Here is a 17,011-nt window from a genome sequence, read left to right as displayed (position 1 = left end):
ATTTTTTACTCTCATTGTTCAGTTTTTAAGTCGGACATTTATCAACAATCACTTTCATCCACCACTTCAAGTATCTTTTGATTTGACCCATGATCTAAAGGGATATTCAATAATATTAAATAGTAATTTAAATGAATAATACACATTTTCTGATTTTATCTTTTTAAATTTAGTTTATCAGTGATTCTTAACGTGCAATAACATTGATAGCCACTAGAGAGCGCTCACACTAAATGACATACGTTTCTATCCAGTGGGACAATGGAGTAAAACAAGACGGCAGCGAATCATCTTCCCCCAGGTAACTTCCTTTCCTTCCTGTGTTGTATTTCCTGATTAGTAAGAAACATCATATGGACTTAAAAAGCACGTTTTAAAAACAGAGTTTTGGCGTTAGAAGCTCAGTCGTACGCAGTCACGTTTGAACCAGTTAGCACGCCGTTTAGCTCAGTAGTTGTCATGGAAACTCTCACTAATTACTGAATGTATCCAGCTAGCTAGCACCCTGAAAGTATTCACTTTTATGAGGGGTTTATACCTCTGCTGCTGGCCCCAAACATGAGGAGAATATCCAGGAAGAAAGCTCTGACTCTGGTGAAGGAATTAGATGCTTTCCCCAAAGTGCCAGAGAGCTACGTGGAGACCACAGCCAGCGGAGGGACAGGTACTAGCTAACAACACAAGCACAAACCAGCTGCTACAGCTGTTTTATTAACTGTCGATCTCTGAAACTGTCCTCAGTCTCTCTGGTAGCTTTCTCTCTCATGGCGGTTCTCGCCTTCCTGGAGTTCTTTGTGTACAGAAACACATGGATGAACTATGAATACGAGGTAGACAAAGACTTCACCAGGTAAAAGCTATAACATGATCCAGCCTTATCTGCTATGAAGTGTCTGTCCTCATCAATGCTGTTCCTCATTTACAGCAAACTCAGGATCAATGTGGACATCACAGTAGCCATGAGATGCCAGTGTAAGTGCATACATTCATATTTTAATAAAATGTTATCGCTGGTTTTGTAGTCATGATTGAATTGGTTTCCTACTATTTAAAATTTAAAAACTGCGTAAAATTGCATTTACCTATTAAACTGGTAATTTCACTACTTTGCTAATGATTTAAAGTTGTTTTTTACTGGTAGTCCTCTAAATGGCAACTTGCTATGAGAATAATACGTCTTCAAAAGCTACAAATTTAAACTGAAAACCACTGCATTAGTCGTTTTTCGAGGTTTTCTACTTGTTTTTTTATATTTCTTGTGTTTGTGATGTATAATGCAGACATAGGAGCAGATGTCCTGGATCTGGCAGAGACTATGGTTGCTTCAGATGATTTAAAATATGAACCAGTGAGTTTTTACTTAACTATTCTTTTCACAGTGTCAACGCATCTCTATTCTTCTGTGATTATTTCTTGTCTTTTCACATTTCAGGTCAAGTTTGAACTCCCACCTGAGCGAAAACTGTGGCAAATGTAAGTTCAACAACCGTCCCTTAAACAAGATGATTAACTTGAAGCAGCCTATCTGCATATCGGTTTATGAATGTGTGGCTCTGGCGTTAATTGCCTTGTTTTCCACTCCTCTCGGCCAGGACCCTCCTGCACATCCAGGAGCGTCTCAGAGTGGAGCACTCTCTGCAGAACGTTCTCTTCAAATCTGCAATGAAAGGACCTGCTCCTGCTCAGAGAGAAAGGTGAAAACCCTGGCTGACCTCGTGATCAGTGTACACACACACACTGATGAACCTGAACATCTTCAGCTTTTACTTTGAACTTTCCGTCTGCAGTGATGATGACTCCAGTTCACCCAGTGCCTGCAGGATACATGGACACATGTATGTCAACAAAGTGGCAGGGAATTTCCACATCACTATCGGCAAGTATGTATCTCTGTCTTTGATTTCATTCTTTGACTTGCAGTTTCTGCGTTAGGCCTTCACTTCATCCCATTGTGTAAAACTATTTTCCTTATGCACCAACACAAAAGGCTCGCCCATTGAACCTTATTGGTTCAGGCAGCACAGTCAGCTCTGTGTTACTGTACCACAAGCTTTTTGTAAATGATTCATCAGTTTGTCAGGGGGGAACAAAAGTATCCTTCTGTTTTGTTAGATAAACTCATAAAATTTGTTTCAATGATATTTGGTTCCTCAATATTTGATGACTTTGGTCAATTTGATCATCACTGCGTTGTAACCAGATGCTACCTCTTCATCCAAACCCATTTCCATCTCATACTTATGTGATTAACTGTTAGCATATATTATTTTTATGTTAATAAACCTATTTCCAGCTTTTTTTTTTCATTTGGGGCATTTGACGATAATGTAAAATTAGCCCCTGATCAAACCAAAATAACCAGGTTTCCTCCAGCTGAGATGAGTTTCACTGGACTCACAAAACATTAGCTATGATTAGTGGCAAGCAGCTCCATTTTGATCAAGAAAACCTACAAATGTATGAAATGATCTAAAATAATCCACACCTCCAGTTAATTGAGCAGAAAGTCTGACCTTTGACCTATTAATCTCCCCACAGGTCCATACCTCACCCCAGAGGCCACGCCCATCTAGCTGCACTTGTCAGTCATGACTGTAAGATTTTCTCTGAGCTTCTGGTTGCCATGGCAACTCTGTATTCACCTGATCGGGATTGTTTTGGTTTGTTGTGTTCCAGCTTACAACTTCTCTCACCGGATTGACCACTTGTCTTTTGGAGAAGAGATCCCCGGACTGATCAACCCTCTGGACGGCACAGAGAAGATCACAGCTGACGGTGCCTATGTGTATATTCTCGATAAGCAGAAACTAACAGGCACTTCTGCTAAAGCCCACATCCAGGCTTCACCGATCACAACTTTGTGGCCACGTCCCTACAAAACACAAATCACCATTTTCACTGAGAGGCCAATACAGCGTGCTGAGTCAAACATTATGCATAAACCAGAGTACCAAGTTAATTTTAAGTTTATGGATGGGGTTTATATGTACATACAAATTATTAAAAACCAGCCTGTAATGACTGCTACATGTTGATATTTTCTCTGCATTGAATCCTCAGCGATTAACGAATGAACAATTCTTGTTTGTAGCAAACCACATGTTTCAGTACTTCATCACCATTGTGCCAACCAAGCTGAACACCTACAAAGTGTCTGCAGAAACACATCAGTACTCCGTCACAGAGCGGGTACGTTTAAATACCGTATTTCAGTTCAGCCTGTGGTCGACTGTTGCTGTGGTTTGTGTGTTAAATCCCCATTTTCCTGCAGGAGCGCGTTATAAACCACGCTGCAGGCAGCCACGGAGTCTCAGGGATCTTCATGAAATACGACATAAGCTCACTGATGGTCAGAGTCACCGAGCAGCACATGCCTCTCTGGCAGTTTCTCGTCAGACTCTGTGGCATCATTGGAGGCATTTTTTCCACGACAGGTAGACGAAAGCAGTAGTAACTATACACTGGAGAAGATATGCTGGTTTTCCTTTAACAATAATTAGTTTATATTTCAGTTTGTAAGGTTAAAAATATATAGATCACAATGTCATGCATCGATTTTCAGTTTTTTTTTCCTTTTATCGTTGTAATTCAATTCTCAATGATATTCTGTTTTGCTTGAAAACTGAATCATTTGTTGCAAGAATTAAACATTTTTGACATTATGTTGGAAATTGTAAAGGATTGACAACATTGCGGTTACCTTATCTATCATTTCTGCATAACACCTGCTTTCAGCTTGTTTAGTGACCCACTAAAATAAGTTGCTTCTTAAGTTCATAAATGCAACTAATTTAACTAATTTAATTATTATTTTTTATTTATTCATATAAATCTAAGCCCATTAAAACCTTCAGACAGTTTTAAGTGATCTGAAAAGTTAAAGTTTGAACATGTTATGTGGTTAAAAACTGCCCTTGTCAATTGTTTTGCTTTTTATTAGTTTTATTTTAGATATTATTGAAGGGAAGTTAAAACCACGGCTCTCTAGTGTCACTTGCAGTCTGCACATTTTACGGCAGATGTCAGTAAATCTCTGCTCCTTTTAAAGGAACATCTGCATTTTTAATTTTATTTTTAGACTTTTTAAAAAAAAATGAAAATCTTATAGATGCATTGACCTATCCCACATTTTAAAAAGATAAAATAACGCATTTTTGTAGAGTCATAAGTAAAAGAATTGGGACCTGAGTAATATAGATCACACCCATCTTTAGAAAAACATTGTACATCCCACATATTTTTTAAGTACATCATGAAACGCTTGAATAGATATCTTGTCACCAGTTGAAACAGATTTTCTTCTAGTAGAGCAAATAGTTGCAGATTTTCAAAGGAAAATCCAGGAGTAGAGAATTTGATGTAATTTAGTTTTCCAAGCATGATGGATTCTGGCGGATTGAACTGTTGTATAGTCCAGGAATTAATGTGTTTGTGACTGCATGCAGCATTCTTCCATCAGTGGTTTTAAAAATCCGGCTTTATTTGTTATTCATGGGATTTGAAATCCGTTCTGCCACGTCGATGCAGCGGCCTTCATCTCTTCTCTCTCTCAGGCATGATCCACGGCATGGTGGGATACGTGGTCGACGTCGTTTGCTGTCGTTTCCAAATGGGGGTCTACAAACGGATGGATGTAAGACATAACTTTATTTTTTTCCTCATCTGGCAGTTCATTGTTTCTCGACTTTCTAAATGTTTTGTTATGTTCTCCTCCATTGCAGGCTCCTCCAAGCGAACAAGGAGACGACGGTCAGTTTGTTCCTACAGGAAGTTACTGTGAGGAGTGACAGGAAAACTTTTCTTCTGAGCCAGGAGCAACAAGATGCTGCATTTACAGGGGTCATTTAGGATTTTTTAAACTTGGCCATGTTTGTAATTACCTTCTTTGTAGGACGTTTTCAGATATGACTGGTCTCACTCTTGTAAAGGATTGTAATTGGTACTGCCAACAAGTATCCAGAAGCTGAACAGGTTTCAATAAACATGTGTAGGCCCAGTTTTTTTTTGTTTTTTTTTTACAGATCACCAGAACAATTTTCTGATTTTTGAACAGTTATGATGTTGAAACCCTGTACTGTGCCTTTAAAGGGGGATATCATAGGATAATGCTTGTGTTACGGGGGGATAATGTGAATTATAATTACTGAATTTCAAACTGGCAGTGATGCTCTGTCTTGGTTGAAAACTGAATCACGTTTAAGGAATTTATTTATTTGTGTTAACATTGGAGATTGTAAAGGATTTGAAATGCTCACATTTTGCAACACAAGTCTGTTTTTTCCCCACTACATCCCACAGTCGTGAATTAGGTCTACGTTGTTTAATGGTTTCTAATCATGCCATATTTGTTTTTCTTTTACATGGGTACAAATTTGATTCAGTGAAATAAGTTATGTGAAACCTCAAAACTTTATGATAAAGGTTTGAGTCACCCTTTTTCACATTTTGTGTTTGTGTGATGATAAAGGGTTTAAAGCACAAATGTCTTCTTTTTTTCCTTTACTTCACAGTTTTGAAGTTTTATGCCAGAGCTGAAAAGCAGCAACAACATGCTCAAACTTTTGAGTTGAATATAGATGATCATAGATTATAGGTTAGGTAAGATATTAACCCGAAATGAGTAATTTTTTTTCAAACTTCTTATAGATGTAAAGGTGGTAAAAATATGTGATCACGGAAGATTCAAAATTTTTGTTTGCATAAATGCTAAGAAAAATCATTTATAAACATTTGGGACATTTTCCAACTATTAAACATTACAGAAGAGCCTCCAACAAAGTGTGTTTTACACCATGTCAAGAGTTTATTTGACAGTATTTCAGAATATCTTTCAGTAAACAAGTTTTTTGTTTTTTAGCAAAATGTAATATATCAGTACTGTCGCATTTCATAAAAATAGTTGTTCACGTCTTTGAAACTACAGTATCAATGATACAGTAAACCATATTTGTAGGAATACAGCTGTACAAGGTGAATATTACACAATTAACACTACACAATTATACTGGATCTGGATGGGGGCAGGGGGGATATGAACTCGCCATCCTTCACAGGTTTAATAAGCAGTTTTTCTTTTTTGTTTTGTGTGACGTACAAACCCAGTCACAGCAGGCAGAGGGGGGCAGCCTGGATGGGAACGGAGGGCTGGTTGACATGTTCTCTGAGCTTTTCTACATACGTACAGAAAACACATTTCTACTCCCTAATGACATGTTTGTCAGGGACCTCGCTAACGCACAAAAGAGACCCCACAGTTCTGTCAGCGTGGAACCATCTATACTGGGTTTGGCTGTGGATTAGCATCAATCCCAGGGATCCTCGGTGTAAAAGATCTTACTAGTGACCCCAGAATGCAGGTTGCTTCACAAAGAGCACATTTCTAGCAGTTTTCAGGTCTGGTGTGGGCGTGCAGTCATGCTGTCCTCCGGTACTCAAAAGCTCCCATGGTTCATGTTTTTTAATAATGCAGAAAGATTTAAACGGCATCCAATTTGAGAACTGCAGGAGAAAATTGACATTCCCTCGAGCGTCTTAGTTTAAAGCAGCGTGCCTTAACCCCAACCAAACCCAACATTTGGTTATTAAACAAATACGTTTGTGTTCATGGGCTCAACATGGGCCTGCGACATTAATACAAACCTAATGTTTCCTTGGAGAACAAACAAAAGTGAAACGGAAACCACGACCCACTCTGATGTTTAGCTCGTCTTGACAAACAGCTCCACATTACTTCAAGGAGAGGATGTGATGCTACAGGCTACATTTTTCTCCCCATCTGAATCACTTGGGGAGGGGGGGGGACAATTGCAATAATTGAGACGGCTGATCTTTACAGCTGTAGAGTGCATCCAGATAGATACTGCTTGCCGTTAACGTCTGAAGCAAAAAAAAAATCCAGGCTCCACATCTCAGCCTGGTTCACCAAGTTCCCAAAAAACAAATCTCTGCATTAGTTTGAGTAAGGCACTCCGCCTCACCTCATAACCGTCGACCTCCTCCTCCTCCTCCTCCTCCTCCTCCTCCCCTCTCCCACAGTGATGTGGTACACTTAGCACAGTTAAAAGGCATAGAAATAGGAGACTGGACAAAGTGTTCCTGTTGGGCGTCAAATGAATACACACAGCTTTATAACTCTGCACAATGACCGCATGGTTGAACTGTGATCAGGTTGAGTACACAACTGAGAGAGGAGTAGTATGAGTTCTTACTAAGCCAAATGTTCTCAGTGGTGAATTAAAAACATCCGATTCATCATCCTCCAGAGGTGATTTTCCCACAGAGCTCTTCAGAAAGACCGACATGTCTGGAATCCATGCACACTAACGCCGCCTCCCTTTGCGGTCCGGTTTGGAGTCAGTCTTTGATATGTCGATATGGACAAGGCCATGGAAACAGTGATCCTAAAATACTGTCCCAGGATACTTATCTGTTTGTTGTTGTTGTTTTTTTAATCCTTATTTTGTACAATGTATCTAACTACAACACTGCCTCAAAAACACCAACAGATCTGCTTTTGAGTATACAAAATGTACATAATTTTCACATCTTCTTTACATTTACAGTATATATTTGTAGGCATGTTAACATATAAATCAAGAGCTCCAGCTTCCTACCTCTCTAACACTCAAGAATGTTTTAGTCTTCCATCTCCACAGAGAGACGGAGCAAAAAAGGAAGATTTCCTGTGCTGATGTACAGCAGGGAAAATAAGTATTGAGCACAAAAAATTCTCAGTATACTTATATATATATATATTTATATTTATAGTGGGTCAATTATGAAAACCTGAATACCAGATGCCACCAACAGCTCAAATAATCCATAAATACAATGAATTTAACACCAATTAGTGCATAAAGTAGTTTTTAAGTGTAATAAATTGGAATTGTATGGGGAATAAGTATTGAATACCTGAAGAAAAGATGCACAAAACACCTATAATCTGTCAGTATTTAGAAAAAAAACCTTCTCCCTATGAGAATAAACTAGTTAATTAAAACATTTTATAGTATGAAGGTGTTGTGCAAGGAGCATGGTGGTTATTGTTGCAATGTATACTTGACAGCATTGGTTACAAACTAGACTTCTGGTCAGTACCGTTGGAACAGTAATCCAGAACTGAGTGAAACATGATTTAACCATAAACCGGGTCAGTCAAATGCTCTTTTCAAGATTTTGCAAAGAGCCCAAAGAATAATCAGAGAAGTTATCCAAGAGCAAAGGGCCAAAGAGAGCTTAAGAAAGACCTGGAATTAGGAGAAATGAGAACATTTATGTACTCAACATATATTTTCTCTATGAACATTCACTACACAAGACTCCACTGCTGAAAAAAAAGCATGTCAAGGCTGGAAAAAACAAGCAAATACTGGTGTAAAATCTGGTCAAAAGAGACCAAATTCACCAAACAATTTTGTTCAATACTTATTCCCTGTTCACTCTTCTGCTCAGATTTCTCTGTTTACTTTTTTTTTTAATGCGTATTGGTTTATTTTTTATGTATCTGAGTATGTTAGAAATACTAAGAAAAGTGGTAATGTGTTCAATACTTACTCCCCTCCCTGCATACCTTCAGTCGACCAAGTAAAGGTGTGAAGATCCAGACTTTAAAATGAGATTTGATCAGCGCTCACATGTGAGGGTCCTTCATCATATTTTATAAAGTTTCTCCAGTCCTTAAGGTAGTGGGTGTAATAATCTTCTTGTATGAATAAAAATACATGTAAAAACAGACTTCATACGCAGGTGGAGCAGAAATCAGGACAGTGAGATTGAAGGAAGATGTTTTCCTGGTGATGAGAACTGAACACGGAGCCAATCAGTGTGCGGATCCTCTCTACCTGCTCACCGTGGAGGTCCAGGACCTCAGGGTGCCAGGCAGCTTGTCGGGCCCAGGGATGTTCCAGGGCCCCGGGGAGGCAGCTGCGCTCCTCGCTGGAGGACCTTCGATGGTCTTAGAAGGGCAGCACACCCCGCTGTGGCCGCCGGCCTTCTCGTCTTCTCTGGGGAACAGATTCCTGGACATCAGCCGTTCCTGGAGGCCGACAGGTCCGTCTCCTCCCAGAGACGCTCCGTTCAGATTCACTGTCACATACGGGTCCCAGGGTGAAACGGCGCCCGCTGCGTGTTTTTGTCGGCCCTTCCTCTCACAACAGGGCGAGCAGCTCTCCTTCTGCCTCTCTCTTCTGTCAGTGGACCTTCCCATAACCGCTTTGTGGGGCAAAGCCCGAGGCGGCTTTTCTCCAGGTGCAGGGTTCACCTCTCCAGACCCCTGAAGGGTTCCCTGCCCCACGTTGACGCACTTCTGCTCAGTGGACCTGCCACCTATTGCCCTTCTAATGGAGCTGTGGTCTGTCAGCAGCGGAACTTTGTCTGCCATGCACACTTTGGCCTCTAGATGGAGCCGATGAGGGGAGTCTGGGGATGAAGCTGGATGGGAGGGAAGTAATGGATTCAGATGTGGTTCCAGGGTCACTTCCTGCAGGGCAGAGTGGGCTGTAGAAAGGGAATCCCAGGGGCTGGCACAGTCTGTCGCAGAGAGAAAATGATTTACAGGACCGGCATGAGAGAACAGCGCAGCCATCATGCACATGCAAACAGAGAGAGAATATAAGACTGGAAGAAAAAAAAAAAAAGAACGAGCTGCATGCTTGAAGATATTACACACGTTTAGGTTGTGTGAAATATTTCACAACCCTCAGGATGCTGCAGTCTGATCGAACCATTCTGCACACAGATAAAGTTCTGGTTGAAAGCTTACATCCATTCATCACAGCGTTTTGGTTGCTAATCACACACATAATGTTGGGATAAATGTGCTTCACAAATTTCTCCTCTGTTTTCTTCCTGGCATGATTCTGGAGTCTCTTCTTGACAGAACTGGTAGAATTCCTTCTTTAATAGTCTTGTTTTCTCTGTTTTTGAGAATATTTGGCAGAACTTAACCTCATCCTGCTTTCGGTATTACAAACCCAGCTTTGTTGTGTTTGGGGTGATTGGCAAAACTCCCAACAGGGCAAATCTCAACCATTCAACTGTTGAGTAACTTGTAGAAATGTTGCCTGGATGATTGATGCTGCCGCCACGACCCCTGATAGCTGCTACAGTGCTCCTAGGTTTGAGAGCCTCGCCTCTTCCAAACGTTCTTGTGAGCCTCTGTTCATTGCAGTCAAATAGATCAACATTTTTCTCTTCTAACAATAAAACTTTTCTCCTTCAGGCTTTCAGTTTGTCTTTGTGATCAGTTTCAAATTTCAGTTTTTCAGAAGCAGGTGCTTCCTTTGTGTCTGCGACCTACTAACTTTACAAATTAACGTTTAACTGGAGTCACTGCGGTGATCCAACATCAAAACACTGACCTCAGTCCAATTGAGAATTAATGGACTCCGTTTTAAAAGCCATGTTGAAGCCAGAAAAACAACTGATTTAAATAAACTTCACAATTTCTGCCAAGAAGAACGGTCAAGTATGCAGACAGTATTAAGCCAGAAGCCTGCTGATGTCTGCAAAAAAAATTGAGTGAAGTGCAACTCGCTAAAGGACATTAGTGGAAGTATAAGCATTTATTTAAGGCTGGGATTTGAGAAAGTTAAAACAAATGCACTCAGATTTAAACAATCATTCAACCATGGAAAAAGAACAGTTCAATAAAAGTGTGAAATTTTTAATACGGTATTAAAGCCAGTGATGACTGTATGTAAACTTCTGGCCAGAAATGCTTGGGCTGGTTTGTTAGCCAGGCATTAATAATCACATATGCATGCATGCAGAAAGCACACAGAGTAGTATGTAATGTTAAGACATGCAGTTTTCCACGAACCGTGTCCTTAGAGTGGCCCATTAGGAAGAAATAGGGGGAGCTTAGTGTGTCACCTTTCATACACATGGAGAGGTTGGAAGGTACCATTCCTGAGGGAAGGCAAGTAAAAGCCTAAACCAATCATTAGACTCACAGCAGATGGGTTACACTACATGAAGGATGTTACAGATGTACTAACGGTTTAATAAGAAATAGTTAAATATACGAGGATGAGTTTAATTTCAGACAAGAGAAGAGAAAAGCAAAGACAAAATGTAACAAGTTATCAACGACTGATTGGAAGTTCATAACCAAAACACAGAGAAAGCCTGGCAAGAATGGCAGAAAATGCATCTGTTGTCAGAGAGAGGTCGGGTGAGAGGCTAAACTGGGAACTGGAGTGGAAAGATGGAGCCGTTTAGGGGATTCTCTCTGTGCCAGGAGAACCCACCATATTCCGGGACCTGTCCGGTGCCCCTCTTCAGCAGCAGCCTGACCCGCCTGCCTCCCGCCTTTATGAGTTCAATGGCGCGGGCGTGAGTCATGTCCCGGGTGCTGTCTCCGTTAATCTCTATGATTTGATCCCCCACCTACAACACACAAACACACACACACACTCAGAGGAGAAGGTCCAGTCCTGTCAGCCTCTGGTTGCGCCTGAAAGCCTGGCTTTCCAACATAATCAGTCTTCAGGTTATTCAGAAAATAGTTTTATATCACTTAATTCTTAATTCAGTATCTTGCAAGTTTATTCACATTACTGGACTTTCTCACATTTTGTTGGGTTACAACCACAAAATTCAGTTTATATTATTGAGATGTTCATGATGTAGAGAAATAGAGTTTAGGGGTGGACTTAAAATGTTATTATGATATTTTGTATTACTATTGTGATATAGGAGCTTGTTTGAAGTCAATAATTTGTTAGTATTGATTAAAAAAAGTCCTAGTTCCACTGGCAGATTGTTTCACTCATAACATGAAAAAAATTATTTATAAGTGGAATAATCCACCAGTGACACTAGTGCTTTTTAAATCAATATTAAGGAATCATTTACTTAAAACAAGCTCCTATTTCTTCCCGAAAAGTTACTTGTAAGTTAGTTTTGTTTTGTTTCAAGTGTACTAAAATAAAAGTAGACCTAAAATACTTGGTATGATTTTGTGTTTTTGTTATTGTAGTATCAAAAGAAGATTCAACAAAGTATTGACTCACAAAAACAGAAATGCATGTCTCGTGATTGAGATTGTTATTTATAAAACCATTTTTAAAACCATTTTTGTTGTTGTTCACGCTTAATAATTATGCACCATTTTGAAATGGTCTTTTACCTAATATCCCACAACAAAATGTGGAAGCTTGTTGTAACGTGACAAAATGTGGGACAGTTCAAGGGGTGCGAAATACTTATGCGAAGCTCTAAGACGATTATGATCCGAGACGGTGTCTCACCCTCATCCTCCCATTCCGAATTGCAGGCCCGTCCTCTGCAAGCCGCAGCACAAACAGGTCCATGCTGTACTCTCTGCCCCCACGAATGCTAAAGCCGAAACCCTTTGCACTTTTCTCCAGCTCCACTGTGAAATAATCATAGTCCTGCAGAACAGATATGAAGGCTCCCATTAACTACTGCATATAATTACTATTCCAAAACGCAATAATCCTGATTGATTAATCTGCATAGTGCTACAAATCTGCATACAAATTTGAAGTCTATGAAACAGGGGCGGATAGTTTTTGCTCTACCTGTGGTCTGAAGTCAGCAGGGATTCCCAGAGGGAACTGAGCTGCTGCAGGATGCTGCCTGAAGTCCAGAAGGCCAGGCGGGTGTCGGTAGTCCAGCGTCGGCGGCTGGCGATAATCGGTGACCGGAGGGTGACGATAGTCCACAGGAGGCTGCCGATAGTCGGTGAACGGAGGGTGACGGAAATCCGGTTTGACGTCCTGTCTTGCTTTTACCTCTGACCTGAAATGAAGGGAAATTGGCAACAAGATGATGACTGCGCTTTATGTCACAAGGAGGAGAGCGGCGTTTTTAAGAATAGCCTCAGTGGAGTCCACTGGAGGTTAATCAGTAGAGAAATAACTAACATACCAGGAAAACGGTGGGTATGAATTCCTGCATGCGTGCAGATGGAGATAAAGGATGGAAATAAGAATTCCAGGTTTAAAGCTTTTCTCAGTTCCTTTTTATAAAACTGGTATAAATTTACAGCTCTGGGAGTGCTACTCTGTGAGTCCTGGCCTGGGACTTGCATACCTATCAAAGCAAGAGCTCACACTTTCATAGTTTTGACACGTAACACGGCCTGATTGCAGTGCTCCTGAATTATAGAACAGATACCGTATGGTAAATTATTCACCGGCGCTAGGCGCTAAGTGGTGTTATGCAACTCGGCCAGCCTGAGACCGAGACTCTGACTGGGATGAAAACTGTCTGCAGTCACACGTTTTTCCCTGTGAACTCTATGGCGTTCAAGAGGAAGAAGAGATTCTCTCCTCTGCACAAAATCTATTTCTGTTCCTGGTGGAGATGTCATATCCTTTTCTTCCATTACCAGAGAAGTTGTTGACATACTGAACGTTTCTCTTCGGCGCAGCTCACCTGCCGTCGTGGAGGTAGAGCTGCGGAGGAAGGCCAGAGGGCTGGGCGACCGGGCTCTGCTGGGTTCCAGCTGGTGCGGGCTGGGAGGCTGCTGGTGCAGGAGGCCCACCCACCGTTTGGTTCGTATGAGCTGCTGTCTGGCCGGGCTGGACCGGTGCTTGACCCGGCTGCTGAGCCGTCGTTTGGCCAGACTGAGCGGCCATTTGGCTTGACTGGGTGCCTCCTTGGTTTGGCTGGGCTACAGGACTGGGCTGGGTCTGCGGGCTGTGTTTCTGGGTCATGGGGCTCTGTTTCTCTGAGTTGGGTCCAGACTGGGAACCTGCAATGGACAGAAGGTTGAAACCAGTTTTTATCCAAGCAGAGGAGCCAGGCTGAAAATAGAAAGAGCCCTCAGGAGGAGAAAATATGTCAAATAAAGAAGATCCACCAAGTTGTTGATTTAATACAATAAATTGCCTTTCAAAAGTGTTTGCCCTGAAACTTCTCACATTTTAGCACTTTACAGCCACAAAACTCAGTGCATTTTATTCACAGTTCATGTGGTCAACACAATAATTACAAAGTAAAAGCTGTGTTGCCCTTTAATACTGGGTCAGTACTTTATGGAACCACCTGTTACTGAAACTACAGCTGCAAGTCTTTTTTAGTCTCTACCAACTGTAAACATCTAGCCACTTAAATGGAGGGCATCAGGACTTTGACTGGGCCATTTGAATGGATGTAAATGCTTTATTCTAAACTATTGTATTGTAAATGTGGTTGTATTAGTCTCCTCCAAATCAATTCAGTAGGATACACTGAAGATTGTGGTTGTAAAATGTCAAGTTCAAGAGGTATATAAACTTCTATAAAGTAACACAAGTGGCACAGATGGCTAATTGTCAACAGAAGCTTAATAATTGAACAGCATCTGGTCTTACTTTCTTCTGGTATGATGTGCAGCGTGACTGTTAGTCCAGCATCTTTGATGAGCTTGACAATGTCTGCGTGAGGCATGCTGATGATGGACTGTCCATTCACGGCCAGGATTCGGTCCCCCACCTTCAGCTTCCCGCATCTGTCCGCAGGACTTCCCTCAATGATGCGCCCAATCTTGTGAGGCACAGCTAGAAACAGACAATAGCAAAGTTAAAGCCGCTAGCAGATCTGAGGATGGAGATGTCAAAAGCTGAACATTAATATTTAGGGTTGTTTCATAGTCAAACACCCCCAGGTTGTGGAAACCAGCTCCATTATAATTATATTTTCTTGCTAAAACACCCAGATATTGTTTGACATGAGCTATTTCTGCATTTACCTCCTTCAAGGAAGGTTAACGGACTCCTTTTGGTATGAATGAAAGACAGCTGCTCCAGTTTGAGCTTCCCTGGGTGATGGATGCTCTTTATGAATGTAACTCTGTGTAAGGAAGGACGGAGTCTTTATTTAGCCTGTTTTAGCCTGAGATCTCACTCTTTTCATCACAATCTCATCCTCACCGCCATTAATGAGAGTTAAAATGCTGATGGATTGTTAAATTCAGAGTTTATATTTCTAACTTTACTATTGTGTCATATGGCTTTCATGATGCTCTTCACTGCATTTTTTCTATCTCTGAAAAACTGGGATAAAAAAACAACAACTAACAAACCATTAGCTAACAAGTAGCTGTTTGTTAGCTTGTTAGCTACACGTTAGCTAACATTAACTACACGTTAGCTAACATTAACTACCTATTTCTATTGGCTGAAATTGTAAAAACAGTTTTAGGAAACAAAAAACATTCCATAACATAAACTACATCTGCCTTTCAAACAGATGCTCATATTTGCCGTCATAAAACAGCAACATTGTTTCCATTTTAGATTTATTTTTAAATATCTTTTCATGCCTCATCATGCAATGCTACAGGTACCATCAGTAAGAGCAGAAGACTGCAAAAACAAGCTAAACAAGCTAAAAGATATTGTTTATTTTGCAGGAGAAATTGCAAAATTTGGGATTTTGATACTTCACTTGACTGTGTTTTCTTATTTAATCTAAAAAAGTATTAAAAAAAAGATTTGTTAATTCCTGTGTCTGTAATGTAAATCTGATACTGTATGGGAAGAATAATCCCCCCATGAGAAGAAAGACATTAAATCCTTGACTGGAAATGTGTGATCTTGGATTATGGCAGAATAATTCCCCCATAATATTGCAGCAGAGGTCGATTCCCCGTCTTTGTGGGTCATGAGGATGAACTCACTGATGACTGCGGTGTTCTCCGGTCTGTTCAGGGAGCTGATGATGACGAAGCCAAAGCCCTCGTTCTCCTTGCGGTGAATGACCACGTCGCTGGTCTGCAGACCGGTCCCCTCCGGGGCTGAGGTTGCAGCTGGAGCGTTTGTTGTCACGGGGACCGGTGCCGAGGCTGCGTCGCTGCGCGGAGAGCTGTGCTGCGTCGACACAGAACCAGGACTGCGGCCGTTCACCGGGCAAGGCTCTCCTGATGGAAACAAGAGGAAAAGAGCTACTGTAACTGTAAAACCAATCTGTCTGTTAACGGTGCTTTAAAGTCAAACTGAATATAAAGTTACATAAAAAATATTTCAGTTCTGTATCATGTCTTAATGTTTTAAACTCTATTAACATGTTGTCTTTAACTAGTTTAGTGGTAAGCTTAGGGTCATGCTCTTTCCCCACGATGACATCGGCTTTGAAGATGTGGATGGTAACTAGTTACAGTTACTCAATTACATCTACTTGAGTATCTTTTTATAAAAAGAAAAAGTCACAAGTAACTTCAATGAAGAAAGAACAAACTTATTTTAACATAATAACAGACACACACCTGAAGTTGATGTTAAAGTGAGACTTCTTCTTGGTACACAAGCTTTGTTGTTCTGATATTTTCTATCTATCTATCTATTATCACCAAAAGAACAGTACTTTGTTCTAATATACACATAACATACTCTAAGTATTAATTTTATGTCAAGTCTTAGCTTGAGAAACTTTTTTTTTTGAAAAAGTTCCTTCTACCTTATTATGTTTTTTTGCATTTGTTGTAAAAAAAAAAAAATCTGTTTTGGTCTTTAAAATGCCAGAATATGCACATATTTTTTGTGTTTGATGACATCATTTTAAAATATTAAATCAGATTTTATTACCAGTTACTCAGTATCTCAGTAGCCGTTTTGCTAAATACTTTTTCTGAGTAATTTCTAGGACGGCTACTTTTTGCTTTTACTTGAGTAAAAATATTTTGAACGAGTGCTACTCTTACTTGAGTACAATTTTTTGCTGCTCTACCCAGATCTGCAGATTCGTGAAGTGCACCAGTCCCTCTTGAAGCACAACATTTTAACATTATGAGGATGCCACCCTTCATAGTTAGCATGGTGGTTTCTGAGCTTACAAGCTTCCCCCTTTTTCTTCCGATCTGCAGCTCATGTTAGAAAGGTTTAGCTTCACTGTGGATGGTGACACTCTATCTAGCTTCACTCAGCTTCTTTCTTTAACGTGGCAAATGTACCCCAGGATGATTCAGATTTGTTGAGCTTAAAATGAAAGTAATCATACTCTATGAACACTTCTAAATATGGTAGGAATAATTTTGGTTATTTTATCTCATATAAAACAAGAA

At 40.4% G+C, this 17,011-nt stretch overlaps 2 protein-coding genes across 21 annotated transcripts in view; one reads left to right on the top strand and one right to left on the bottom strand.

Annotated features, from left to right (window-relative positions):
• The first annotated feature begins 211 nt into the window (after window positions 1-211).
• On the top strand, window positions 212-5,478 carry LOC103133710 (endoplasmic reticulum-Golgi intermediate compartment protein 2-like). 2 transcript variants are annotated; one of them, XM_007545576.2, is made up of 14 exons: window positions 212-301; window positions 498-664; window positions 742-850; window positions 926-972; window positions 1,281-1,348; window positions 1,433-1,473; window positions 1,593-1,694; window positions 1,788-1,880; window positions 2,539-2,594; window positions 2,677-2,775; window positions 3,092-3,189; window positions 3,272-3,434; window positions 4,554-4,633; window positions 4,722-5,478. In XM_007545576.2, the coding sequence occupies exons 2-14, from the start codon at window positions 559-561 to the stop codon at window positions 4,785-4,787; spliced, it is 1,128 nt and encodes a 375-aa protein (XP_007545638.1). In that variant the 5' UTR covers window positions 212-301; window positions 498-558; the 3' UTR covers window positions 4,788-5,478. The 2 variants fall into 2 exon arrangements, with proteins under 2 accessions (XP_007545638.1, XP_007545637.1); XM_007545575.2 differs by having other exon boundaries at window positions 244-301; window positions 494-664.
• A 303-nt stretch (window positions 5,479-5,781) lies between these two features.
• Window positions 5,782-17,011, bottom strand: part of magi2b (membrane associated guanylate kinase, WW and PDZ domain containing 2b) — a 105,353-nt gene continuing 94,123 nt past the window's right edge. For 6 of the 19 annotated variants that reach the window (XM_016668078.1, XM_016668079.1, XM_016668069.1 and 3 more), the window contains exons 16-23: window positions 15,632-15,895; window positions 14,325-14,510; window positions 13,405-13,723; window positions 12,895-12,918; window positions 12,546-12,765; window positions 12,252-12,395; window positions 11,250-11,388; window positions 5,782-9,528 (exon numbers count right to left, since the gene is read on the bottom strand). In XM_016668078.1, the coding sequence (XP_016523564.1) occupies window positions 8,837-9,528; window positions 11,250-11,388; window positions 12,252-12,395; window positions 12,546-12,765; window positions 12,895-12,918; window positions 13,405-13,723; window positions 14,325-14,510; window positions 15,632-15,895 (1,988 nt within the window). In that variant the 3' untranslated portion in view covers window positions 5,782-8,836. Of the gene's footprint in view, window positions 9,529-10,819; window positions 10,931-11,249; window positions 11,389-12,251; window positions 12,396-12,545; window positions 12,766-12,894; window positions 12,919-13,404; window positions 13,724-14,324; window positions 14,511-15,631; window positions 15,896-17,011 lie in introns of all 19 variants that reach the window. The other 13 variants (XM_016668084.1, XM_016668085.1, XM_016668074.1 and 10 more) reach the window with 6 other exon arrangements.

This window comes from Poecilia formosa, unplaced genomic scaffold (genome assembly GCF_000485575.1).
Source record: "Poecilia formosa unplaced genomic scaffold, Poecilia_formosa-5.1.2 Scaffold13, whole genome shotgun sequence".
Taxonomy (NCBI): Eukaryota; Metazoa; Chordata; class Actinopteri; order Cyprinodontiformes; family Poeciliidae; genus Poecilia; species Poecilia formosa.
The sequence above is the reverse complement of the archived record's forward strand: the minus strand, read 5'-3'. Positions and strand labels throughout refer to the sequence as shown.